Source organism: Dendrobates tinctorius, unplaced genomic scaffold, assembly GCF_039654945.1.
Source record: "Dendrobates tinctorius isolate UK_male_01 unplaced genomic scaffold, ASM3965494v1 ptg000134l, whole genome shotgun sequence".
Taxonomy (NCBI): Eukaryota; Metazoa; Chordata; class Amphibia; order Anura; family Dendrobatidae; genus Dendrobates; species Dendrobates tinctorius.
In genome coordinates this window covers 13792677-13820432 of record NW_027361802.1, presented here as the reverse complement: position 1 = coordinate 13820432, position 27756 = coordinate 13792677, and the positions used below count along the sequence as shown (strand labels likewise).

Sequence of the window (27756 nt, the reverse complement as noted above, 5' to 3'; positions counted from 1 at the left end):
TCTATAATTAATGTGGGTCAACAGTAACTCCATATTCTCAAACGCTTCTTTCATGTGTACAGCATGTCCAATAGGTATAGAAGGATAGATATTTCTGTTGTGTAGTAAAACAGCCTTCAGACTTAAAACTGACGAGTCAATGAACAGTCACCATTCCTTCGGGTCATGTTCGCATCCAAGAGCACCAAACAAACCCAAGATGTCATTGCAAAAGGTTAAACTGTCGACTTGGTTGAAAAATTGATGAAGGTCTTCTTGACGACAGCGAAAAACAAACTCTTGTTCCTGGTAATAAGAGGTTCCGTTCTTGTAGCCTTGAACACAATAATTCTGCCTGCCTCTTTGACAATTTCAAATCTCTGACCAAGTCACTCAGATCAGCTTAACTGAACAGATGTGGATTAGATGTAGAGGGCTCAAAGTCTGGGTCTGCAGCAGTTTCATTTTCCACTGACATTGTTAGTTCATTTTCATCATCCTCCCTTGTCCATACTTTGGGAGGCTTTGGAACATGAAGACTTTCATCGTGTGGCACTGGTCTTATGGCGGAAGGAAGATTGGATATTCTATTGATTTCTTGTTCTTTGCTGAATATCCTGTTACATTTGTAAGGCAGAAGTACTAATCTGTTACATGATCTCTCTGCTCTTTCCATATCATTGGGACAGCGGACGGCATTGAAGGTCGTGATCCATTCAGCCATGCTCTAAGTATGTCAGTATTGTCTTTTGATTCCTCCTGAGCTCCTGAACTATCTTCAGGATCATGCCAGAGACTTTACGCGTCACTTACGCGGACGCCGCCGTGGGACTGCAAGCCTTCACAGCCAGGACACCAGCAGATTGATAAGTTTACCTGTTTCATGAACCATTGTTTTTATATAGGCATAATATTCACGTTTACTCTCTATTAACCCATTACCTCCCTGCGTGGAGTATTCCCTGTAATAAACCCGTTAACTCTTGTTCTGCCTCCTGCTCATCACTGCATCCTACGTTCCTGCGATTTCTACACTGCAACAGTGCGGTCATCTGCTGAGGATCTCCTACATCCACTATTAGGGTGCACCACCATAATTATGGTCAGGGAAACTTGGTTAGGAGCCCACTCAGAAGTTTCACCCCACTGAACCAAAACCCTAGCTATGCCTCTGCCTACACCCCTGGTTACTATTGCAGAGAGAAAATCAAACTGATTTTCAGTTCTTTGAATTTGATCATTTTTAGTGGGGCTCAAACTCTTCCCAATCAACTATTTTAAGGGTATTTGATGAACCTGCAATCGTCCTGTAACTTTCATTGATTAGGCAGCACGAGTCAAGTGATTGGTTCCCTTTAATACATTTGGAGCATTTTGTGCAGCCCATGTGTCATACATTGAAAACTACGGCTGCTATTTCATGGCTTATATTTCTGCTGAAAAGTATGCTGATTTATAACGTAAATTATAGTAAATTTGTCAGGCTCACCTATCCCCTCTTTTTAGAAATGTGATGAACAACCTTTGTTGTAACTTTCTTCTATCAGATTGGGCTTGCACAAAAATATGACTTTTCATCACCAGAACGCTAGAGTAGAGTACATCATAAATGCCCCCCCACAGTGTTTGGGACTCCCAGAGATCAGTTGTAATATATGGGAAAATATAGTAGCAAGTTAGCAACTATTAATTTTCCGTACAGCATCACCTTACGAGAAGTAAAGCATTACACAGTATCTATTAAGCTTAATAAGCAATCTGTGCCATCACACATCAAGTCTGGAAGGCAATCTTTGCAGGTACATGGTTTTGTAGGTACATTACCTACAGATCACATACTGTAATTGGTGATCTGAAAACTGGACAATCAGGCTAAGTTCCCACGATTAGCATTTGGTGCTTTTTTAGTTTATAGATTGTCTGCACCATTTCTGCACTTATTAGTTAAATTAGATTACTTGTGTTTTTTGCATTGAGTTTTTATTGCATTTTTAATACAAAAACAAATTGTGGGGACTGAACCTAGGAAAATAAAAACCTGATCATTCTGGTTTGAAGGTGAAGTTTCCATAAACGGTCTCTCTCATCAACATGCTCTTATCAAACATAGACAGTCAAATGCACAACTAATACATCACAAAAACACAAATATTATAATAAATATTTATTCTTCCTTACATCTGTATATTGTTCACATTCATTAATGTTGATTAATAATTATATTTTGTATTCTGAAATATTAAAATGTTTAAAAATGTACCACTTTTTAACAATATTAGTTTAAGTAGAGGTTCAGAATTTGAAGGAACCGAGGGAATATAGCAAACAACTTGCCAAATGAATGTACCCATAGCCATCATACTGAAAGTATTTGATCTTTACATTGATGACATTCATGGGGAAAAGAAGGTGATTTTCTGGGGTGAGTTATTAAGGTTACAAACATATGCTAGCATTGGAATAAAAGATATACATTAAACAAATCAAGTGACAACAATAAAACAAAATGGATCAGTAAAGAAATGGCATAAAACACTGTATAAATCATCATTATGTACATTCAGTATGTCACCATGAATTAGCCCTGTTTCCTTGAGCTTTAGCATAGAAGGCAAGTTGGTAAGGTACAGTTGTACTCAAAAGTTTACATACCCCAGCAGAATTTTTGCTTCCTTGGCTTTTATTCAGAGAATATGAATGATAACACCAAAACTTTGTCTCCACTCAAGGTTAGTGGTTGAGTGAAACCATTTATTGTCAAACTACTGTGCTTTCAAATGCCATAGAGAAACTTTGTCAAAGTGGAAGAAAAAAAACCTTCTCGCTCTTCTCAAAGAGGTCACTGAACCAAAAAATGCTACCAAAATGGTAACAATCAAAATATTGTATATAGACAGTTTTAGACTTAAAAAAGGAAATAAAGTAAATAATACAGTGTGTGTGTGTGTGTGTGTGTGTGTGTGTGTGTGTGTATATATATATATATATATATGCATTTCAAAATGTAAGAAAATATATATTTTTTTATTTAATTCCATACACAAGACAGCCCATAGACAAGTGTTGCCATGCTTCTAGAATAAACACCATGAACACCATCAGCTCAGCACCATTTACTTGAAAGCAGCCATGTTTTTTCAATCTCTAAAAACCCTTTTAATAATGAAACAAGGAGCCACTAATACTAGAAAATCCTAATATTGTTAATTCTAAAGTGGAAGTACTCTTTATTAGGAAAAATGTTTCTATATTTTCTAAATATATTAATATACTATTTATAATAATACTTAGAATCTATTACCTAAAAATACATCAAACTCTGATCTCTGACTAGCTCATTTGAAGAATATTTTGTAAATTAATAACTTTATAACACTAGAGAAATATATTAACAAAGTAATGTTAATCTGTCAGCAGCATCCACATTAAAAAGAAGTCTCTGTACATTCCAGTAAAATATTCTTTCCCAGTAATACTCTATGTATTGTTAGGAAATGGAACCACACATCTTCCAGCGACATAAACAGCTTTGATGTTCCTATCATCACCTACAGAAAATTAAAGATAAAGTGATCAGAGAATTATAAAAGTCAATACATATAATTCTTGGAACTAAACAAAACTATAGTAGACCTGTCCAAATGAAAATAATACCATGTGAAGGGGTGGGGAACCTTAGGCCCGAGGCCCATTTATGGCCCGTGATGACCTTTCCTCCGGCTCCTGGGCTGATATGTGGGGAAAACAATGCTTGGACCAGCAGTTATGTTTTGATGACTTACTTTGTGGGCGGAGTTAGTGCACAATTTGCACGGCTCCTGAAGGATGCTTTAAATATCAAAATGGCCCTTGACAGAAAACAGGGTCCCCATCCCTGCAGTGGGGTATTCCACAGTCTGACTTCTCTAACTGTGAAAAATAATTTCCTATTTAGCTGCCGGAATCACCTTTCTTCCACATGTAATGAGTGTCCCCTGGTCCTTGGTATGGTCTCTGGAAGGAGTAAGTCATGTGACAGTCCTTTGTACTGACCACACATATATTTATACATATAAATAATATCTCTGAGATGTCTTTTTTCTAAGTCAAATAAACCCAACATTCCCAACTTTTCACAATAGTTCAAAGGTGGGCAACTAAAGTATTACATGGGATGGAAGGCCAACTACAGAATATCTTGGCAGTTGCTTTAGACCCAAAGTAATTCTGACTAGTTCATTATGCTCTTTTATGTCATGTACCCACCCATGGGAGGTGATGCACTACATACAGAATTCCTCACTGGGGAAAATAAAATTATTACAATTCTGTTACATCCCATTTCAGTAGTCAAGGACAGGTGTCTTACGAAAGGGTCTTTCATCTGATGGAGCCCAGTTTATAACATCTACACATGTACACTGAACACATGTAAACATCAATTTTGTTGCGGAAAATAGTAAGTAAAATAGGTATGTGATACACTGCCGATTTTGCAAGTTTCCACGCGTACAAAGAATTGAGAGGTCTGTAATTTTATTGTAGATACATGTCAACTGTGAAAGACAGTATATAAAAAAGTTCCAGAAAATTACATTGCATGATTTTTACATAGTTAATTAGCATTTTATTGCATGAAATAAGTATTTGATACAATATAAAAATAGAACTTAACATTTGTACATAACCTTTGTTTGCAATTACAGAGGTCAGATGTTTCCTGTAGTTCTTGACCAAATTTGCCCACACTGCTGCAGGGATTTTGGCCCACTCCTCCAAGCAGATCTTCTCTAGATGTTTCAGAGTTCAGGGCTGTCGCTGAACAACATTGAGTTTCAGCTCCCTCTAAAAATGTTCTAGTGGGTTCAGGTCTGGAGAATGGCTAAGCCACTCTAGAACCTTAAAATGCTTCTTACAGAGCCACTCCTTAGTAGCCCCTTTTTTTCTTTTGGTCATTGTCATGAGAGAAGGCCCAGCCAAGACCCATCTTTAATATTCTTACTGAGGGAAGGGGATTGTTGGCCAAAATCTCACAATATATGACCCCATGCAGCCTCCCTTCAATACGGTGGAGTCATCCTGTCCCGTTTGTAGAAAAGCCCTACCAAAGTATGATGTTTCCCCTACCATGCTTCATGGTTGGGACAATGTTCTTGCTGATGTACTCATCCTTCTTCCTCCAATCACGGAAAGTGGAGTTGATACTAAAAAGTTCTATTTTGGTCTCATCTGACCACATGACCTCATCCCATGCCTCGTGGATCGTACAGATAGTCACTGGTGAACTTCAAACCAGCCTGGACATGTGCTGGTGTGAGCAGGAGGCCCTTGCATGCTGTGCAGGATTTTAATCCATGACAGCATAGCATGTTACTAATGCTAATATTAGAGATTGTGGTCCAAGCTTTCTTCCGGTCATTGACTAGGTCCTTCTAAACAGTTCTGGACTGATTCCTGACTTTTCTTAGAATCATTCTTACCCCACGAGGTGAAATCTTGCATGGTATTAGGGTTGGTGTTTTGCACTAAATTAAAATAAATTATAAAGTGCAATCACAACCCGGGGTCCGCCGTGCAAAGGTGTATAACTGCTGCTAGAGAGTAATGATGGAATTTAAACAGCAAGCGATTGCTTGAACACAATGTGTTTAATGCCACACCGTGGGATCGCAACACTGAGTACTTACCTCTGTTACTTCACAGAGTGGTACAGAACAAAAGAGCACTAAGAGCAATACCCTGTTAAAAACAACAAGGATAAAGTAAATATGACGCTAGGTATGGGACCCTATCACTCTCCCAGGGAAGTCTAGGCTAGTGGTTGGACTTGCTCTGTAACTCAGCTGTGTTAACCACACACACGACATAAATAGATGCTAAGCCAAGGGGGAGTTTCCCACCCTACACTGCCTGCCTTGACACACAGCAACTAGTATAAGAGAAGCACACACACGTTCAAGCAGAGTGGTAGCATATCCACTCACACACACCATCACAAAATGATACTAGTGAGCCCGTGGGCATCGCTGGGAGCATTTTATATCAAAAGCTCCACCCCAAACACTCACGCTGACATTGCCCGTGGGCCAATACGGAGCTGCCACCTTACCAACGCAGCTAACGTCCGAGCACCAATGAGAAGGTGCCACATCACGGATATGCTCAGTAAGATGATCCCTGGACTTAGACTCTTCGCCTGATTATTATTGGTTACTAAGGAGTTGGCTGGAGAACCAGCAGTAACCAACTGCATAGCATGGGCCTGAGCAAGATGCTGGGACCGACGTCTATGCTGAGCAGCACAAGCCGCAGCCAAACCAGATTGAGAGACTGCAGAGGCAGACAAGGCTTGGGATTTAGCCTGTGCAGCAGAAGAATCCCAATACCTAACACACGGAACCCCAAACCGAGGAAGATCGACTGTCATCTTGTGTTCTTTCCATTTTCTAAGCTGCTTACATATTGTCCTGTAGTCAATGTGCAGGTCTACAATTTTGTCCCTAGTGTCCTTAGACAGCTCTTTATCTTGGTCATGGTGGAGAGGTTGGAGTGTGATTGAGTGTGTACACAGGTGTCTTTTATAGAAGTAATGAGGGCTTCTTAAAGAAAAACCAACAGATCTGTAAGAGCCAGAACTCTTGTTTGTTGGTAGATGATCAAATGTTTATTTCATGCGCTAAATTGCAATTTAATTATTTAAAAATCATGCAATGTGATTTTCTGTTTTTTATTTTTAGATTCTGTCTCTCACAATTGTAATGCACCTACGATAAAAATTACAGACCTCTTCATTCTTTGTAGGTGGGAAAACTTGCAAAATCGGCAGCGTTTCAAATACTTATTTTCCCCACTGTAAAAGGTCATCAAAATGGCTTTAGTGGCCAGGCCACATGTTCCAAAATATGGAAATGTCCTCTATATCTTACAAATGGACAACAACAATCATTACGCAACAAAATGAGTAACCCTAAAAAGCTGCACAGAAAACTAAAGAGTCATCTTCATACTACTCTACTTGTTAACACCTGCAATGTTGTTTCCAGCAACGCTTGATCTGTCACATGACTGACAGCTATGGCGATCAACAGAACCCATTGATTATATTGGGGTCTGATGAGTCTCCATCAAAGTGTTTGTAATCTAACCAGTCAAAATAATTAATCATTATTGGAGGAATCTGCGAAGAAGGCTCCTAAAATGACATTCATTGTGGATTGGAACACAACCTTAAAAGCAATTTGCTACTATCTATAACATTGCATATTAGGGAATTTCATGGCTAGCAATTTCAAATTCTGAATTGTTAGAGAAACAAACTAAGGAAGTTATATATAGAGATATGGAATAATAATGGGGCCCATGCATTGTTCTTCTATAGGGACCCTTTATTATCTGTCTCCACCCCCACAGAGACCAATATGACTGCTGCAACTAATCAATGTCATCACTGCCTAGGCAGAACTGCAAGGCAGAACTAGGCAGAACTACAAGGCAGAACTAGGCAGAACTACAAGGCAGAACTAGGCAGAACTGCAAGGAAGAACTAGGCAGAACTACAAGGAAGAACTAGGCAGAACTACAAGTCAGAACTGCTCTGGATTTCTGTAGTAAATGCCACACCACACATCTGCACAATTTCAGTATATTACATGTGGATGAGATTTTTAAACTGTGTGCACATTGTGAAAAATAAAGACTCAGAAATACGAGCACACTGCGAGATCTGGTCATTCTTGTACAAAAAGCTTGTTTACTTTCACATTGGAATTGATCGTTTTAAATGCATCCAATGCAATCTTTAGCAAATCCATTCACAGCACAATTCATGGCAAACACTACAGATTATGCTGTGAAATCTGTAAAGATCTTTATTGGAACAAGTACGCCACATATATCGGTACAGCTTGTTCCCATTGCTGTCCTATAAAGATATGTTCAGAGGCCACAACATTGCTGGTTCTATCGCACAGGAGATTCCTCTGACTCCCTATGGAACTAATTAAATTAAAGGGTCTTTCTGGACACAGTTCTCACAGTGTGCTAAATTCCGACTGTCTGGATTTCCCTCTATTTCCACCTTGAGCAGGAAGTCACTAGAGTTGAGCGAAACAGGTCGGTCAGATTAAAAAATCGCCGACTTTTACCAAAGTCGGATTTTGCCGACCGAAACCCGACCATAGCGTGAGGTCGGCCATGCGGTCGTCGACCCGAGCGCCAAAGTCGCGTTTCCCATAATGCTTGCAGGCGTCACAGTGATTATAAAAGCCCTGACTGCAGATCGCCATTTTACTTCTGCCGATCTTAGCATAGGGAGAGGTTGCTGCCGCTGTTTCTCAGTAGGGAGAGAGTTAGGCACGAAAGAAAAGTGATTCTGTACTTGTGCTGATAGCAAATGTGCTGTACAGTTAGTATGCAGTGACAGGGGAGGATTTTTTTGTGTGCAGCAGCGCTGGTTATTAGGCTGCCTGATAGCTGCATTGCTGTGTGCACACTGCTGTGCAGACTGATTTTTACACAGCACTAATACCTTTATTCTTTTTTTCTGCACAGTTACCGACCGTTCATTTTTTTCCCACACCGTATAGAGCTGTACGCTCTTCACACACTACCATGTACTGGCTGGTATCACGGACAAATACATGCTGACTATCTGTGTGTGACTCCAGAAATAAATACAGAGATTTAAATTTTCCCCTACACCGTATACAGCTGTACGCTTCTGATACAGTACCGTATATCTGCAGTTTGGATTACAGTCAAATACATACTGGGAGAGCGTCTGTGTGAAATATATACAGAGATTTAAATTTTTCCCTAAACCGTATACAGCTGTACGATCCTCATACAGTACCATATATCTGCTGGTATTTTTGGTATATTTTCCCAAACATGAGGAAGTATGGTGGAAGAGGCCGCGGATGTGGGCGGGGGGGCAGCTGGTACTGATGGTGGTGGTTGTGCATCTGCTGGTTATGCCAAAAGCACAATAGCAGCTAAGGCAGGAGGTGTTGATCCTCCGTCATCGTTTGGCTCAAGAAGGCCTGGAAGGTTCCCTTTTCTGTGAGTAGATAAACCGCTTTTAAAGCTGGAGCATCAGGAACAGGTTTTGGCTTACATTGACGAAACAGTCTCCAGCTCTATCGCCTCCTCTTCTGAAGTTTCAAAAACTGCAAGCACTGAGTCGTCAGTGCAGGCTTCTGGTCAGGAAAAACACCTTTCCTTGTGTCCTTCACCTCCACCAAAAGTGAAGGATGCAGCAGGCCACACTTCAGATTACTCCATGGAGCTCTTTTCACATACCATGCCTGGGTTACCAAGTCAAGTCCTGAATTCCGTAGTCCAAGATGAATCTGACATGGAGTGCACTGATGCACAGCCACTGCTAGATGATTCTGCTGGTACATTGACCCAGAGCACTACATTGCACTCGCAGTCTACTGAGCCAGAATCTGACCCTGATGAAACTCAGGTGCCCCTTCCCGCATGATTGGCATCCATTGGGGGAAGAGGGTGCCACTGGCAATAGCTCAGACGAGGAGAAGGATCCGCAGCAGGCATCGACATTGCAGCAGCGGTAATCTGGTAGGCCCATAGCTGTCCAAAAATGTGGTAAAAAAACAAAAAGAGTTGCAGGACAGCTTGCCAAGATGGTCAAAATAGCACAGCGTGCAAGCCCTGAAAATTTATACCATAGTAGGAAGAGTGCAGTGTGGCACTTTTTTGACCAAAATCCTATTGATGAGGCAAAGGTTACCTGTAAGAAGTGCGGAAAGACCTTTAGCCGAGGAAAAAATCTCCAAAATTTGAATACCAGTTGCATGCTTAGACATTTAATCACCATGCACTTGTAAGCGTGGACGGATTACAAAACCTCAGGTAGCACATGTGCACCTGCTCCGACTGAAGGTAGCCAGCATCGCTCCATCACTTCCCCCACTGTAAGCCGACCGGTAAGCACACCACAAGCAAGAAATGTTGAGGTGTCGTCACAAGGCCAAAGCAGTCAGGGAATCACAATGTTTTTGCAATGAAAGACTGAATCTAGGCCATCACCACCAGCACCACCACCATCACCAACCCCCTGTGCTAACAGAGGCAGGCTGTAATGCATTTGAGGGAGGATACATGGGCAGGCAGTTTGAGGGCAGACATGGAGTTGTCAGGTGTGCAGGGGTCAAAGCTGAAAGACCTCTGCAAAGTCCTTCAGTGTTTTGAGGAATGCACACGGCTGGTAAGTGCAGATGACGCCATCATAAGCATGAGCATCCCACTTATGCATCTGCTCATGCAAACTTTGACACACATTAAGGATTCAGGCGTCTGCAGCGGAGGAGGAAGAGGAGGAGGAGGAGGAGGGAAGCCTTGATGATAGTCAGCCATTGTCTGCTCAGGGAACTGTCCTGGACGAGGTGGAGGAAGAAGAGAAAGAGGAGGAGGATGAGGGGGATGATTATTTTGGGGAGGAGGATGCTTCTCGGGGGGCAAGAGAACATGTTGGCTTGCCAAGGTAAGGTACAGGGTTTGAGAATGACTGGAGGGATGTGGATTTGGCAGAAAGTGCTCCTCCATCCACCACTGTCAGTGCATTATTGACACATGGAACATTGGCCCACATGTGTGATTATCTCTTGCAGATCCTAAAAAGGGACCCCCGCATTGTCAGAATTATGAAGGATGACAACTACTGGCTGGCCAGCATCCTCGATCCACGATATAAAGGCAAATTACACAACATCATGCCACAGTAGAACCTATAGCTAATATTGGCGAACAAACAAGCAACTCTGGTAAACCATTTGTTAGAGGCATTCCCAGCACACAGCAGTGGTGCAGGTTCTACCACGAGCCATACTGGGCCAAATGGAAGAGGTGTTCGTGGTGCACACAGCTGAACTGGCATTGGAGACAGGGGTTTCATGACCATGTTGTGGACTGATTTCTCGAGGACCGCTCACACGACTGTTAATACTGAAATGATTGCAACAGACAGGAGACAGCAGTTGTCAACTATGGTTCAAAATTACCTCTTCTCCCCTATCGATGTTTTCCCTCACAGTTCATCCCCTTTGACTACTGGGCCTGTAAACTGGACACCTGGCCTGAATTGGCACAATATGCCTTACAGGAGCTCGCTTGCCCTGCTGGTAGTGTGCTATCAGAAAGAGTCTTCAGTGCTGCTGGATCAATCCTGACAGAAAGAAGGACCCGGCTGTCGACCCAAACTGTTGATGATCTCACCTTCATTAAAATGAACCATGCAGGGGTTTCAAGAGATTTGGTCCCACCATCCCATCACCTGATGACACATAGGTTGCCAGCAAAATGGCTCACTTTGTCCTCCTCTTCCTCTGACTTCTCCAATTCCTCCATTTGCATCTGCTGTACGTCCAGCCTACACCTCAACATATGCCTGTTTTTCCACCTCCCTAACTGGGCTGTCCCCCCCAGGGCCGGCGTCAGCACCTGGCACACCCGGGCAAGTGGCGGTGCCCTGAGCATGTGGGGGGGCCCACTGGTGGGCGATGGCACTGGCACAGGGCCCCTCACAGTAGGCCGGTGTCTCCGACGGTGGGGGGCCCACTCGCCATTACAGACACCGTCGTACTATGAGGGGCCCAGTGCCAGTGTTGCCGCCCATGAGTGGGCCCCCCCTGCTTGCTCAGGGCACCAGCACTTGCAATACTTACCTCTCCCTGCTCCACCGCTGTGACCTCTTCCGCATTTCCTGACAGTGACATTCAGGTCAGAGAGCACGATGATGTCACATCTGTACGCCCTCTGCCTGAACAGTCCAAGTGCACAGAGCTGGAAGATGGCGACGCTGGGGAGTCTAGAGTAGAGCAGTGCCCAGCGATGAGAGGTATTTCATTTTTTTTAATGTTTGGGGCAATATATGGGGAGCATTATACACTGGAGAATTATATATGGTGCCCATCATACACTTGAGCCTCATAGATAGGGTCCATTATACACTAGAGCATCATATGGGGCCCATTACATATGGCGCATTATATGGGCCCATCATACACTGGAGCATCATCCATGGGGCCCATCATACACTGGAGCATCATATATGGGGCCCATTGTACACTTGAGCATAATAAATTGGACCCATTATATATGGAGCATTATACACTGTTTGCATAATTATTATTAGGCAAGTTGTATTTGAGAGGATTTTTTTTATTATTGAACAACAACTATGTTCTCAATCAACCCAAAAGACTCATAAATATCAAAGCTTAATGTTTTTGGACGTTGGAGTGGGTTTTTTTTAGATTTGGCTATCTTAGGAGGATATCTGTTTGTGCAGGTAACTATTACTGTGCATAATTATTAGGCAACTTAATAAAAACTAAATATATACCCATCTCACTTGTTTTTTTTCACCAGGTAAACCAATATAACAGCACAAAATTTAGAAATAAACATTTCTGACATTCAAAACAAAATAATAAAAGGGACCAACATAGCCAGCTTTCTTTACGATGACACTCAAAAGCCTTCCATCCATAGATTCTGTTAGTTGCTTGATCTGTTTACGATCAACATTGCGTGCAGCAGCCACCACAGCCTCCCCGACACTCTTCCGAGAGGTGTAATGTTTTCACTCCCTGTAGATCTTACATTTCATGAGGGACCACAGGTTCTCTATGGGGTTCAGATCTGGTGGCCAGCCACGCTGTGGAGTATTTGGATGCATGTGATGGAGCATTGGCCTGCATGAAAATCATGTTTTTCTTGAAGGATACCGACTTCTTCCTGTACCACTGCTTGAAGAAGGTGTCTTCCAGAAACTGGCAGTAGGTCTGGGAGTTGAGCTTCACTCCATCCTCAACCCGAAAAGGTCACATAAGTTCATCTTTGATGATGCCAGCCCATACCAGTGCCCCACCTCCACCTTACTGGCGTCTGAGTCAGAGTGGAGCTCTCTGGCCTTTACTGATCCAGCCTCGGGCCCATCCATCTGGCCCATCAAGAGTCACTCTCATTTCATCAGTCCATAAAACCTTACAGAAATCTGTCTTAACATATTTCTTGCCCCAGTCTTGACGTTTTATCTTATGTTTCTTGTTCAAAGGTGGTCGTTTTCCAGCCTTCCTTACCTTGGCCATGTCCCTGAGTATGGCACACCTTGTGCTTTTTGATACACCAGTAACATTGCAACTCTGAAATATGGCAAAACTGGCATCAAATGGCATCTTGGCAGCTTCATGCTTGATATTCCTTAATTCATGGGCAGTTATTTTGAGCCTTTTTTTATTAACACACTTCTTGCGACCCTGTTGGCTATTTGCCATGAAACGCTTGATTGTTCAGTGATCACGCTTAAAAAGTTTGGCAATTTCAAGACTGCTGCATCCCTCTGCAAGACATCTCACAATTTTTGACTTTTCACAGTTTGTCAAATCTCTCTTCTGACCCGTTTTGCCAAAGGAAAGGAAGTTACCTAATAATTAAGCACACCTTATATAGGGTGTTAATGTCATTAGACCACACACCCCTCCTCATTACAGAGATGCAAATCACCTGATTTACATAATTGGCAGCTGGCTTTCAAGCCTATACAGCTTGGAGTAGGACAACATGTATAAAAAGGATGATGTGATCAAAATACTCATTTGCCTTATAATTCTGCACACAATGTATAGGCCCATCATACACTGGAGCATCATCCATGGGGCCCATCATATACTGCAGCATCATATGAGGCCCATCATATATGGAGCATTATATAGGCTGATCATAACATGGAGCATCATCCATGGGGCCCATCATATACTGGAGCATCATATGGGGCCATCATATACTTAGAGCATCATATGGGGCCCATTATATATGGAGAATTATATAGGCCCATCATACAATGGAGCATCATCCATGGGGCCCATCATATACTGGAGCATATGGGTTTCATTATTTATGGGGCATCATATAGGGTATGGAGCATTATATGAAGCACATATGGGGCCTATTCTGTATGGAGCATTATATGGAGCCCATTCTGTATGGAGCAATTTATGGGGCCCATCATATACTGTATGGAGCTTTATATGCGACTCATTATACTGTATGGAGCAATATGTGGGGCTCATTATACTCTATGGGGACCGTCCTGTACTGTATAGCACATTATATGGGGAACATCATATACTGTAGCATTATGTGGAGCTCATCATATACTGTATGGAACATTATATGGGACCAATTATTCTGTATGGAGCAATATATGGGGCTCATTATTCTGCATGGTGCACTATGTGGTGGCCATAATACTGTATGGAGGAATATACTGTCCGGTTTTGGAGCTATTGTAGAATTTAAAATAGATATCAGTCATGTAATGTAAGAAGTGAAGTATTTGTCATTGCACTATACCAATATTTCTCTGCCGTATCGGAGCATCATGAATTGTGGTATGTGTAAAAGGGGCCCGCTGACACTCTTTCGCCCGGGGCACATGAAAACCTGGAGCCAGCCCTACCCCCCCACAACTTTAGCCAAATAACCCCCAGTTTTCAATGCATAACTATTATTATAAAGTATATTAAGGTTGACAAGCTTAAGTAATAAGAATTGATGTCGTTGGCATTGAAATGGGCACTGTAGGTGTGTTTACTGTCCTCCACTCCCTGCTGACTTTGCTTCCCCATTGACTTGCATTGGGTTTCGTGTTTCAGTCGTACCTCCGACTTTTCCCGATAGTCGGCCGATTTCATTCGACTTGACTTTTGAGAAAGTCGGGTTTCATGAAACCCGACTCGACCCAAAAAAAGGCAAAGTCGCTCATCCCTAGTAGTCACATGACTATATGTATGAAATTTGAATCTACCAACCAACAACTTTTACTGCCTCTCTTAATGTTCAGTCGAGAAGTGAATGAAAAGATAGTCGGCACATGATAGCAGGAACATGGAAGCAAAGCATAAACTGACCACTGAGTGGATGAACTGCAATTTTTTAATCCTTGAGTACCCCCATTCCTAATTCAATAAACAAGAGAAATTTTATGATTTTTGTTGGTTTTGCAGGGAAAAATGATTTGTTATCTACAGTTATTAATGTTTCTTTTTGTATGCCATGATTATTTTTAGGAAACAAAAATAATATTTTGTATAAAGTATTCTGAAGCAAGAGAATTCATTTTAGTGAAGAAACACTGACATACATACCAAGATAAAGGAATCTCTGGAACATTTCCTAATTTAAAAAAAGAGAGAAATTTACAGAAAATTCCATGTGTCCAGTTGTATATGTACAGTACATCAAATATTTAGAATACTTGTCTGTTTACATATAAAACTACAGTGGTTTGCAAAAGTATTCACTCTATTGACTTTTTAGATTTTTTTTACATTGTAACCTATGCTTACTCGTATTTTTGTAATCGACTTTCTGTTTGACGTATCAGTACTACATAGTCTAAATTGGTGAAATGAGAAAAATGTAGGCATAAATTAAATTTATGGGATCAAATAACTAAAAATTGACATTTGCATATGTACATGTATGTGCATCCTTTTGTGATGAAGCCCCTAAAAATTTCTGGTGCAAGCAATTACCTTCATAAGTCACATGCTTATTAGTGAAATAAAATCCCCGTGTGTGTAATCTAAGTGTCACAAGGGCTGTCAGTATATACACATCTTTTCTTAAAGGCCACAGAGGCTGCAACACCATTAACAAAGAGGCACCACTAACTAAACACCAAGGAGATCGCCAAACAAGTCAGGGACAAAGTTGTTGAGAAGTACAAGTCAGGGTAGGGTTATAAAAAAAATCCCAATCTTTGATGATCCCCAGAGCACCCTCAAATCCTTTATAATCAAATGAAAGAACATGTTACTACAACAAACCGGCCAAGAAAAGGCCGCCCACTAAAACTCTCAGCCCATGCATTAATCAGAGAGGCAGCACAGAGACCGAAGGTAACCCTGGAGGAGCTGCAAAGTTCCCAAGCATAGACTGAATTATCTATCCATACAACCACAATGAGCCATTACTTACTGGGTAGAAAAAAGCCTTTACTTACAAAAATTGTAAGGCTGATTTTTAGTTTGCCAAAAGACATGTGAGAGACTCCTCAAATGTATGGAGGAAGATGTTGTGGTCAGATGAGACTAAAATTGAACATCAAGGTAAACATTATGTCTGGCACCAACCAACACAACTCATCACCCTAAGAATGCCATCCCCACAGTTAAATATGGTGGTGGCAGCATCATGCTGCGGGGAAAATGGTCTGAGTTGAGGGGAAGATGGATGATGCAAAATATAATAATATTTTTGAACAAAACCTGTTTCAGTCTGTCAGTGATTTGAGACTGGGACACAGGTTCACCTTCCAACAAGACAATGACCCAAAGCATGCTGCTAAAACTACACTCAAGTGGTTTAAGGGGGAAATTTTTTGAGTGGCCTAGTCAAAGCCCAGACTTTAAACCAATTGAGAATCTGCGGTCATAGTTGAAGATTGCTATTCACCAGAGGAAACCATCTACCATATACACTCGAGTATAAGCCAAGATTTTCAGCCCAATTTTTAAGGCTTATACTCGAGTCATTTTCCTGGGGATCGGCAGGGGAGGGGGAGCGCGGCTGTCAGATCATTCTCACCCCCTCCTGGCATGGTCTCTGCAGTCCCTGCTTCTCAGATGGTCTCCAGTGCCGCAGCTCTTCCTGCGTTCAGCGGTCACGTGGTACCGCTCATTAAAGTAATGAATATGCACATATTCATTACTTTAATGAGCGGTACCATGTGACCGCTGAACAATGGAAGGAGCTGCTGGGTGCCCTCTGCCTGAACAGTCACTGCAGAGACCCAGAAAACAGAGCGGCACGCAGTGATGGAATGGGGACAGGTGAATATCGCAGGTGCCGGGGCCCTGAGGCAGTGGTGACACCGGCACCTGGCCCCCATAGCGTGCCGGTGTCCCCACCTGCTCAGGACACCGGCTCCTGGCCCCCAGTGATGAGAGGTAAGTATGTCTTTTTTTATTGCAGTAGCAGCATATGGGGCATATATATCTATGGAGCATCTTATGGGGCCATCAACCTTTATGGAGCAGCATATGGGGCATATTCTATAGAGCATCTTATGGGGCCATCAAGATATATGGAGCAGCATATGGGGCATATTCTATGGAGCATCTTATGGGGCCATAACCTTTATGCATTATATGGAGCATCTTATGGGGCCATCAACCTTTATGGAGCAGCATATGTGGTATATTCTATGGAGCATCTTATGGGACCATTACCTTTATGGAACAGCATATGGGGCATATTCTATGGAGCATCTTATGGGGCCATCAAGATATATGGAGCAGCATATGGGGCCATAACCTTTATGCATTATATGGAGCATCTTATGGGGCCATCAACCTTTATGGAGCAGCATATGGGGCATATATATCTATGGAGCATCTTATGGGGCCATCAACCTTTATGGAGCAGCATATGGGGCATATTATTCTATGGAGCATCTTATGGGGCCATTATTAACCTTTGTGCAGCATTATATGGGGCATATTTTTGTATGGAGCATCTTATGGGGCCCATCATGAACTTTATGGAGCATTATATGGGGCGTATTTTGTATGGAGCATCTTATGGGGCCATCATGAACTGTATGGAGCATTATATGGGACTCCTGATTCAATATGGATATTCAAAAACATTTAATCTACTGATGTCTCAATTAATTTTACTTTTATTGTACCTATTTTTATTTTTGAAATTTACCAGTAGCTGCTGCATTTTCTACCCTAGGCTTATACTCAAGTCAATAAGTTTTCCCAGTTTTTTGTGGCAAAATTAGGGACCTCGGCTTATACTTAGGTCGGCTTATACTCAAGTTAGTATAAACGGTAACTTGAAAGAGCTGGAGCTGCATTGTGGTATAGACAAAAATCCCAGTGGCAAGATGTGGAAAGCTCATAGAGACTTATCCAAAACAAATTGCAGCTGTAATTGCTGGAAAGGAAACTCTACTGACTTTAGGGGGCACACTGAAGTTTTCAGTTATTTTGTCCTATTTGTTGTTCGCTTCACAATAAAAGAAAAAAAACAAATGTTCACAGCTGAAGGCATGTTCTTTACATGAACTGATACAAATCCTCAAAAAAACAGTGAAACTCCACGTTGTGAGATAGCAAAATATGAAAAAAGGCCAAGAGAGGTGAATACTTTTGCAAACCTCTGTAAATGTAGAATGCTGCTGCTTTTCTATTATCTAAGAAAGAGGCACTGCAGAAATTTAGTTAAAATCCAGAGAAGTATGAGGAAGTCACAATCTGAGCTGATTTTAAAAGAATCATTGGATTTGAGTAAAGAACATTCCATAACCTAAAATAGAACCAGACATGTTATATGAATAATGGCTGTACCTGAAAGTGTTGGAGGGGCCATCCGACCATATAACATGTATGGGGAAAGGTCAGGTATGTTGATTTTCTCTAAATGTAAGTTGTGTGGCAGCAGATTAGTTCTCTCTAGCTATTGACAGAACATACATTTCCAGCAAAAAATGATAATGTGTATGAGGAGGGGGTCAGGAGAAGAGTCTGTTATACAAACTAATCTAACATGTATAACCGGCTTTAAACTCAAATTTACTGTAAAATTATCATGATTCTGCCACTTGAATAACAGATCTACCGCACTATGGCATTGAGGGCTTGCTGAGCTATCAGAATTGTGAGTGACAATCTGAGGCAGAGGTGTGAGTATTGTGAATGACAGATAAGCCGTCCTATCTGGCTGGGTCTGTGGGATGTCCTCCAGTTGTCATCCTTTTTGGGCTATATAGCACTCTGACAATTGTCAGACCAGTGCCAATTGTAGCTTTGCTCTAGTGGTGTGTTTGCTCTGTGCCCTGAGTTTCATTTTGATCTCCGTTGCTGATGTGCTGACCTTGTGTTTACATTTGACCATCCGTTTGATTTACCCCTTTGTCTTGATTCGCTACTTTCCTGATACTCTGACCTCGGACTGTTACCTGACCACAATTTTGTCTTACCCCTTTGTCTATTACGAGCCCTCTTGGTACTGACCCCAGACTTCTTGACTTTCCTGCCTCACAGTGAGTAGTCACTAGAGTCACACTGAGTAGTGACTAGCAGAGATGAGTGAATATGTTTGGAAAAGGATCACCGAATCTGAATTTACCATATCCGTGTCACATTTGTACCATATCTGTGCTGAATTTATGTTTGGCGATCGTTTCTGAACATATTTGCTTATCTGTACTCCCATTGACGCCAATGGCATTTGGCAATGTTCTGCAAATATTGCAAATACGACAATTGTAGTTTGAACAAAATATTGGCTTATTCGCTCATCTCTAGTGACTAAAATATATATCAATACTACCTCTCTAGACATTTGAGAAAAGACCTCAAAAGGGCTGTCTTTGGCTTCAGGGTCTATTAGCAGTGCATCAAATTCCTTGCCCACTTTAAAGTTTCCGGTTATGTGGTCAATGCTTAAAGCTGTAAAAAAAAAGGCATAGATAAACAGATTTTACTTATGTAATGAAATTGGCTGTCATTTTGTTTTTCTTAATTGGTGAACTTACCTTCACTACCACCCAAAGTTGCTAGCCGGAATGCCTCCTTGTAACTTAACACTTTAGCATTAAATTCAGTTGACCTTGGGCCATTTTGTGCATCTCTATTTATTTCATTCAGCTGCTTTTCATTTTCTTTTTCATCATTGTCCTGTCCATCTTTTGATCTTTCCATGAAAAGAATTTTTGAGGTTTCTATTGCTTTCCGGATAGCGTCAAGTAATGATATGGAATAGCCCCCAGCGATATCTAATAGAAATGTTATATTTACATTTTTAAGTATTTTTAAGTTTCTTTCATCAATTATTTCTAAAAACTAAAAAGTTATACATCAGCGACATATGACCATAGGAGAAGTCATATTCAGAAACCATAACTAGCTGGACACAAATGACATGCCTTGAACAATTGTTTTTCAATTCACACCACTAACCCCAAACAGCCAACCACCACAAGGATATGTAATAAATACCTTACCAGTCCCAAGCCCTATTTTAACTCTGTGATTTAGAGCATTTCGAACATCAAGGTGACCACTGCACAATCTGAAAGTAACAGAATGGATGCATGAAATATATTTCATTAAAGTGGTTGTCGAGTTCTTGAGTTGGGATAACCTTTAAGAACTTTTTATCTTTCTATACTTTTAAGCCTTTGTTGGTAGGACATTTTTTGCTGAACTTCATATCTAAACTTTTATTAGATAAACTTTACTTTATAGAATAAAACACAAAGCGATGGTCAGCACATGTAAATACATACATCATAGATACGATACTGCCTAGAGCTGCCATATAATTTCATGACAATTTACAAGTTAGAATCATTTGGCTTTCAAAGTTTTTGGTGTTAGCCATTTGCTAATTATAGTATAATGTTTATGATCTTCCATTTTTTTTTATAAAAAAAAGTGTAAAATCTATGAGGCTGATTCATCAAGATGCTCACGCTACGAGTACAAGGAGAGGAGACGAATTCATTGAGAAGCGCATTCCACGTTAATGAATACAATGAATTCGGCTAATCTTGTGAGGGACTTGCACAGCTGTAACGGACTGGAACAGCATTTCTGCCATGCAAAATCAACCCTGCACTTTTGATGAACTGGAAGGGCTGGAGTGGCTGCACCCCATCTTGCCCTGACTCCCTCCTGGCTCCACCAATTTCACAGGAGCTGATTCAAACTGGCATGAAAATGCCAAAAGTCGCAGAATTTCAGAACAATTTCACACTGCACAAAAATGTTACGTCTTCAAAAGTTGTGTGCCAGCTTTGATGAATTGGCTACTATGACTTATGATCTTACAATTATTTCCTACCTTTTAAGTCATAATACAAGTTAGTCCTTTTCAAGATTAAATTATTACATTAATTTCTCATGATTAGTTAGGTTTTACATAAGCGGCTTTAAATCTGAGAATTATCATGATGTCTGGATTGTCCTCAGGACTCCTGACCCAAGCACACATGAGGCTTTTGAGTTCAGGTCTGTCCTTGTCCTTGTGGTTTGTCCTTGGACAGTGAAAGTAAGATGTGGGAAACTCGCCTTATTATTGTTACTGTTGCCATTTTTACAGCCTGAAAATTCTTGACAGTCCCTCCAAAGAATAGATCTTGACTGTGTGAACTTCCCCTCAATATACATAGTAAACTTTATAGCTTGTTATGTTGCATGTCATTTCTATTAACTTACGAAATATTGGAATTAGGGCAATGTGATATTGCAGCACCACATTCTCTAAATACATTTAGCTCCTCAGTGGTCAGGTAGCAGCCGTGAGCCATTACTGTCTGAAAAGACAAATCAGAAAAATAAATGAAATAATGAAGCACTAATATTTTCACCTTACTTCAGTAATACACAAAGGCTTTGTCCAAAAGATTGAAAAATCAAATATTGCACACCTTATCTTCCTCATGCCATTGAAGAAATTAGTCTATTGTATACAAGGAAAAATACAATTGGTCACATTTACGAAGAACTTTTGACCTATAAACGGGCAGAAAATCAAATCTACGTCACATACAATTGAATCCCATTTTATTTCCTCAATAATGTGATTTCCAACTATCACACCTTAGAGGGGAAATGCCAATTTTTCTTATCACTTTATTTTTGAAAATGATTAAAAGTGATTTAAAAAACATATTAATTTTAACGTTAATTTGTCGTGCAGCATATTTGCTCATATTTATGGTGCTGTTTACACTAAAACCTGGTGTAAACTATAGGCAAAGGAACCACGAGCTTCAATTTTGTACCCCGTTGTATATATTTAGCGGGCACATGAGAAATGTAAATTTCTAATCAAGCTACTCATGAAGAACCTAATACTATATGGGGGTCTATGTATTTAAACCTTTATGAAAATAAGAGCACAATGTTGGTGGTCTTGCACACCGCCCATTCTACCACAACATGAGATGCTTTGGTAAGCGAACTTATTACAGTTTTGCTTCTACACAAAATGCAGGGTGTCTTTTTTCAGTAAATATATTTTTGTGATTAGTTGATCTTATTCTTCTTATTATTCTAGCTGTTTTATACCATCAGTGACTACTTATTCGTGCTGAATGAAAGTTGAGAATTAGTGTGTTATTATTCTATACTGTAAGAGTGATACTTGGAACTCTCCGCAACATGATGTTGCAGTGGTTGATTCACTATCAAAATTCAAGAAAGGCCTAGATGCCTTTTTTATTGACTATAATATTACAGGTAATGGGCACTAGATTCTGTCATGAGACATTGATCCAAAGAGCTAGTCTGATTGAGGTATGGAGTCGGAAAGGATTTTTTCCCCTAACATGGAGCTATTACTGTATGCCCCTTGGCATTTTTACCTTCCTCTGGATCAACATGCTAGGTTATAGGTTGAACCTTGATGGACTTAAGTCTACCTTAAGTTGCAATAATTTGTTTACTATTGTGTATTATCATTATTGTAATGATATCCTTATTAACATATATATTTTTTTGCTACGCACAGCACATTTCTCTTTTACTCGCACTTTATATATACGTTTCATAGTGCCCATAGCACTTTCATGGCCTCTTGTCACCTTTAGATGGAGCTTCACTACAATTGTTATACAACCATCTTTTACTGTAAGTACCTATTTTTACTCTTCTCACTCTTACTGAGCATTTTTTGCTTACACCACAACATAATATTATATATAACTTGTCTCCAGTGACATTTCTCTCACTTCACCATTCATTTCCATTTCTTTTCTTTTTTTTTTTTACACACCTCTTAGTCCCTTTTCATTTATTCACTCATTCACCTTATTTCTTATGTTCATACAGTACTTCCTCAGGTCCCCACACACTTTCCCACTTACTCTTTAATCCATTTTAGGCCCTTCCCTTTTACACTTCACTAGATCCCCTCAACAACTTTTCTGCACTCCCTGCCTGTGAATCCTCCCACCGGTGTGTGCTCCTGTCGGCTTCCTGCTTCAGCGTTGCCTGGGAAATGCGTCTCAGCTGATGCCCACTCCACTCCCCGCTCTGCTGTGCCGAGTGGGGATGTGGTCTGGCATCACATGACGCCGACCCTTGGTGACTTCACCCAGTTTCGCCGGCGGAAGCGCCGCTAACCAGCCACTGCCACCAATAATAGAAACACGGTATAAAAATCTTCCACATGGTCAGTCTGATACACTCTCCCCTGGATAAACCTAAACACCAAACACGTGTCGGGGTGCCACCATCATTAAATTTAATGTGTCCACATACTTTTTTCACAGGTCCTCTCCATAACTGGCTTTTCGGGCATTAATATTGTTGACTTTTCACTCTTTATGAGCGCATAAATACTTCCACTACTGATATCATGCACTTTGCTAGTACCAATTTTCTCATATATATCTATATACATTTTGTCTCATTTATTGATTACTATCATGTTTGCCAGTAAATTTGGACATTTCTTTTTCAGTTGCCATGCATATCTATCTATTATAGTGTGTATTCCTTTTTGGTCGATTACATATAATACAGGAAGCTTATTTGAGTCTCCTTTTTCATTTTTTTGACCTTTAAAAGTGTGAATTTGGCATTTTCTTGCCTCTTGGTGCATCACCTATTGATGAGTCACTTTTTTTTTGCATATGTTGTCCCTACTTTATACCAACTTTTAATTGTTCTTAATATCTTTCAATAAAAGTTTGTTTTTTATGGCATATAGCTTCCCTCCCCTTCTTTTGATTTATGCTAGGCTATAGGTTGAACATGATGGACTTAAGTCTACCTTCAAATGTAAAAATTATGAAAAAACCTATGAAACGATTATGTTTAATTCACTGGTCTGCATACATCAAATATTCTACTGCTCTTTGGAAAAAAAGTGGTTGTCCCATAATCATCCATGGCCTACTTACTGAATAGGATCCACTTCTGGGAATGCTGCCATAAAGGAGAGTTCTGTGATTACTGACATGTATAAATGAGCCATAATTCTCTGGTGAGTGTTTTTGTGGAGAGGAGAACTGAGGATATTAGGGCTACCTTTCCATCACACCCATTCTTGAAGGAGAGTGGGCACGAAAATATAAAGCCTCGGCCTTGGGTCTACAGGAGCAGAAGTGTACATGCATGGCCATCACTCCCATAGAAGTGAAAGGAATGGTGGTAACGCATGTGACTTTGGCATAGCTAGTTACCAGAATTCTGGAGGGATGTTAGTGTCCAAATCCCCAGCGATCATACATTTATCGGCTAAACTGTAGGTAGGTGTTAAATGTATTTAGCAGATTGAAGCTTTAGTAAGAAACTGTATAAAGAAAGTTCAGCTCACCTTGTTTGTTAGAAGTTTATTTTTATTATAAACTTCAGTATAATTTTTGTAACCAGGAAATATTCTTAGAACCTCTTTGATTTCTGCAGGTGACTCACTGATGTGACTCTAAAAGAAGATGTAGAACCTTAGAAGCTACACTAAATAATTAAATAAGTGAAATTAAATTATTAAAAAAGTAAATACAATTATTAAAGTATGTTTAACACTAAAAACAAGAGTTTTGCAGCTTTCCGTGCTGGAATCATATAGATCTTCCAATCACTCCGATTTCGTTGTGATTGTTCCTTTGACCTAGCAAAAATTAATGCATCCCGCCAAGATATAAAGATTAAAGGAACCTAGTGTGGAAAATGTAAAAACTGTGGTACACAGAATTTTTTAACATAAACTGGAACCTGTAAAATTGTTTCATCTGATTCTGTGATATAGAAGTAGCAATGCTTCTACAGGAAAATACTGTGTTGTATTGAAGGACCATGTGGCCCATAGGTCTGAAATAGAGAACTCCAGGGACCTAACGTCATAATAACTTGTCACTTAATTTTCAAGAAAGACATGTACATTTATGATTAAGATTTCAAAATGCAATTTACAAGGTTGTTTCCCAGGGTTTCTATGACGTCTTGGTTAGTACAAGAAGTTTTATGTCTGAAATGAATGCAATTCAACAGAAGATTGAATCCATATGACATTGCTTTATCTCCACAGATTAAATGGGGTTTTCCTTAACCCCTTGGTGCAACCTGTCGTAAGTGTACTTCACGGCCAGGGTCGGTCTGGCCATCAGGCAAATCTGGGAAATGTCAGATGGGTCGGTCTGGCCGTGGATCGCATTGATTGTCATATTGTTTGAAGGAGCTTACTGATACTTGTTAGAGCTATGGTGGTGTAGAGACCCTGCGACATGCTGGAGGAGGCACAACACAGGGGACATTGGGCAGTGCGAAGACTCAATGTGAGACAAACTGACAGTGGAGATAAAGGCTTCAGTTGACGAGGAACAAGGGGTAGATGAGTGTAATTTTTTTCTCATATTACTGGGCGTAATTACTGAGTTATTTACAAGTTTATGACCACTTATAACATGTGTTCAAAGTGCTGCCCATTGTATTGGATTGTCAATGCAACCCTCTTCTCCCACTCTTGACACACTGATACCAACAGCGCAGAAGAAATGCTAGCACAGGCTTCCAGTAGCCGTTATTTTAGATGCTGCACATCTCACATCTTCACAGCATAGACAATTGCCTTGAGATGACCCCAAAGATAAAAGTCTAAGGTGGTCAGATCGGGAGACCTTGGTGGCCATTCAATTGGCCCACGATGACCAATCCTCTTTCCAGGAAACTGTTCATGTAGGAATGCTCGGACCTGACACCCATAATTGATGGTATGGTGTGGTATATGGGGTACAAAGATAATGGGGCCATTCTTCATCAGTGGAAACCTCAATGCCACTGGATATCTGAAATTGCTACATGATGATATGTTGCCCTCTTTATGCACTGAAGTTTTTCCAGCAAGATGGTGCACCACCACATTATGAATGTCAGGTCCGAGCCTTCCTACAAGAAATCTGACCCCCTTAGACTAGCATTTCTTCTGCAGTGTTGCCATCAGTGTATCAAGAGTGGGAGAAGAGGGTTGCATTGACAATCCAACACAATGAACAGCACATTGGACACATTTTATAAGTGGTCATAAACTTGTAAATAACTCATGAAAGAATAAAGTTACATTAAAACAAAGCACACCATTGTTTTTCTTGTGGAATTCTCAATAAGTTTGATGTGTCACATGACCCTCTTCCCATTGGAAAAAATAAAGTTGGATTCAAAATGGCCAACTTCAAAATGGCCACCATGGTCACCACCCACCTTGAAAAGTTTCCCCCCTCCCATATACTAATGTGCCACAAACAGGAAGTTGATTTAACCAACCATTCCCATTTTATTTAGGTGTATCAATATAAATGGCCCACCCTGTAGTTATTGCTGTAGTATTGCAGCAGTATATAGTATGCATAGATCGCAGGTTAAAGCTCCCTAGGGAGACAAAAAAATAAGAATAAAAATAAATGAATATTTATATAGATAAATATATTTATATAAAAATTTAAATAAACACCTTTCTCAGTTTTAAAATAAAGAAATAGAAAAACAATAACAATAAAAACAATTGGTATGTCACGACACAACTGTCGAGTGACCTGGGATCAGGGGCTCCTTTTCTGGCCCTAACACTAGGGGTCGCCCTGTTCCCCAGGATACTTCAGATGGCGAAGACGCCGGGGCCTCTGCCCTTGCCCTATCATCTAAATTAGCTCTTCGTCTGTTCTCCTCGCTCACCCAGGGAAGAGGGGGTACTACTGTGCATGGCAGTATACCAACCCAACAAACTGGGGGACAAAGACAAGGGGAAACTGAAAACTCCACACACTTCAACTATACACTCACATATAACAGAGGGATCCACCAAGGTGTGTAGGAAGGGGAAGAAACCAAACATAGGAAAGGATAAGGAATTACCAAGCGTACAAACCAAACAACAGTCGCTTATAACTCCTCCAACTCTCCTTCTCATACCAACTTCTCTCCCTCCTTTAGCCATGCAGCAAAAGCTAACTCTGATGAGGGTTAGTAATAGAGCCCAGATTACATAGAGAAAAGGAGTGGCTAACCGAGCAAAGCTGAGCACAGGGATTTCCAGCCTGGCCAATTAACCCCTGTTCTGCTAGAATAAATAAACACTTTTAATAAGCCAGAGAAGTGCTTCTTCTCAGCAGCAGAGTAGGAGCAACCAGACGCGGTCCTCTGGCTCCACTCTGTTGCTGTAACCCCATGACATGGTATCACTGCATCCATAAAAGTCCAGTCTATTAAAATATAAAATTATTTAAAAGATAATAAACATCCAATAATGAGACATTAATATACTGCATATGCCCCAAAATGGTGTCAATGAAAACGGTAGATCAGCTAGCAAAAAACAAGGCCCACACACAGCTCTATTGATGGGAAAATAAAGTTACATATCTCAGAAAATGGCGGCAAACAATATTTTTTCTTCACAAATGTAAAAAAAATTCTATTACCAAAATACAAAAAAACTATACAAGTTTGGTATTGCCAAAATTATACCTGAATAATCATATTCCCAGGCTATTTTACTGCACTCAGTAAACACAAAACATGAAAAAAAATAATGGAATTGCATTTTTTTCACAATTTCACCCCATTTGGAATTGTCTTCCCATTTTCAGTACATGATATGGTAAAATGAATTACGGTATGTCATTGAAAATTACAACTTATCCTGTAAAAAACAATTATCTCATATGGGTATATAGATGGAAATATATAAAATTAAGTCTTTTGCAAAAAAGAAGGAAAATGAATCAATAAATATAAAATCAACTGATCT

General features: G+C 40.5%; 1 protein-coding gene across 1 annotated transcript in view; it reads right to left on the bottom strand.

Annotated features, from left to right (window-relative positions):
• Positions 1 to 2128: 2128 nt before the first annotated feature.
• The window catches only part of GDA (guanine deaminase), a 108399-nt gene continuing 82771 nt past the window's right edge, over positions 2129 to 27756 (bottom strand). Inside the window, exons 8-14 of the mRNA XM_073543734.1 lie at positions 24331 to 24438; positions 21222 to 21319; positions 20006 to 20073; positions 19538 to 19777; positions 19333 to 19451; positions 15132 to 15159; positions 2129 to 3527 (exon numbers count right to left, since the gene is read on the bottom strand). Coding sequence (XP_073399835.1) covers positions 3457 to 3527; positions 15132 to 15159; positions 19333 to 19451; positions 19538 to 19777; positions 20006 to 20073; positions 21222 to 21319; positions 24331 to 24438 — 732 coding nt within the window. The 3' untranslated portion in view covers positions 2129 to 3456. The remainder of the gene's footprint in view (positions 3528 to 15131; positions 15160 to 19332; positions 19452 to 19537; positions 19778 to 20005; positions 20074 to 21221; positions 21320 to 24330; positions 24439 to 27756) is intronic.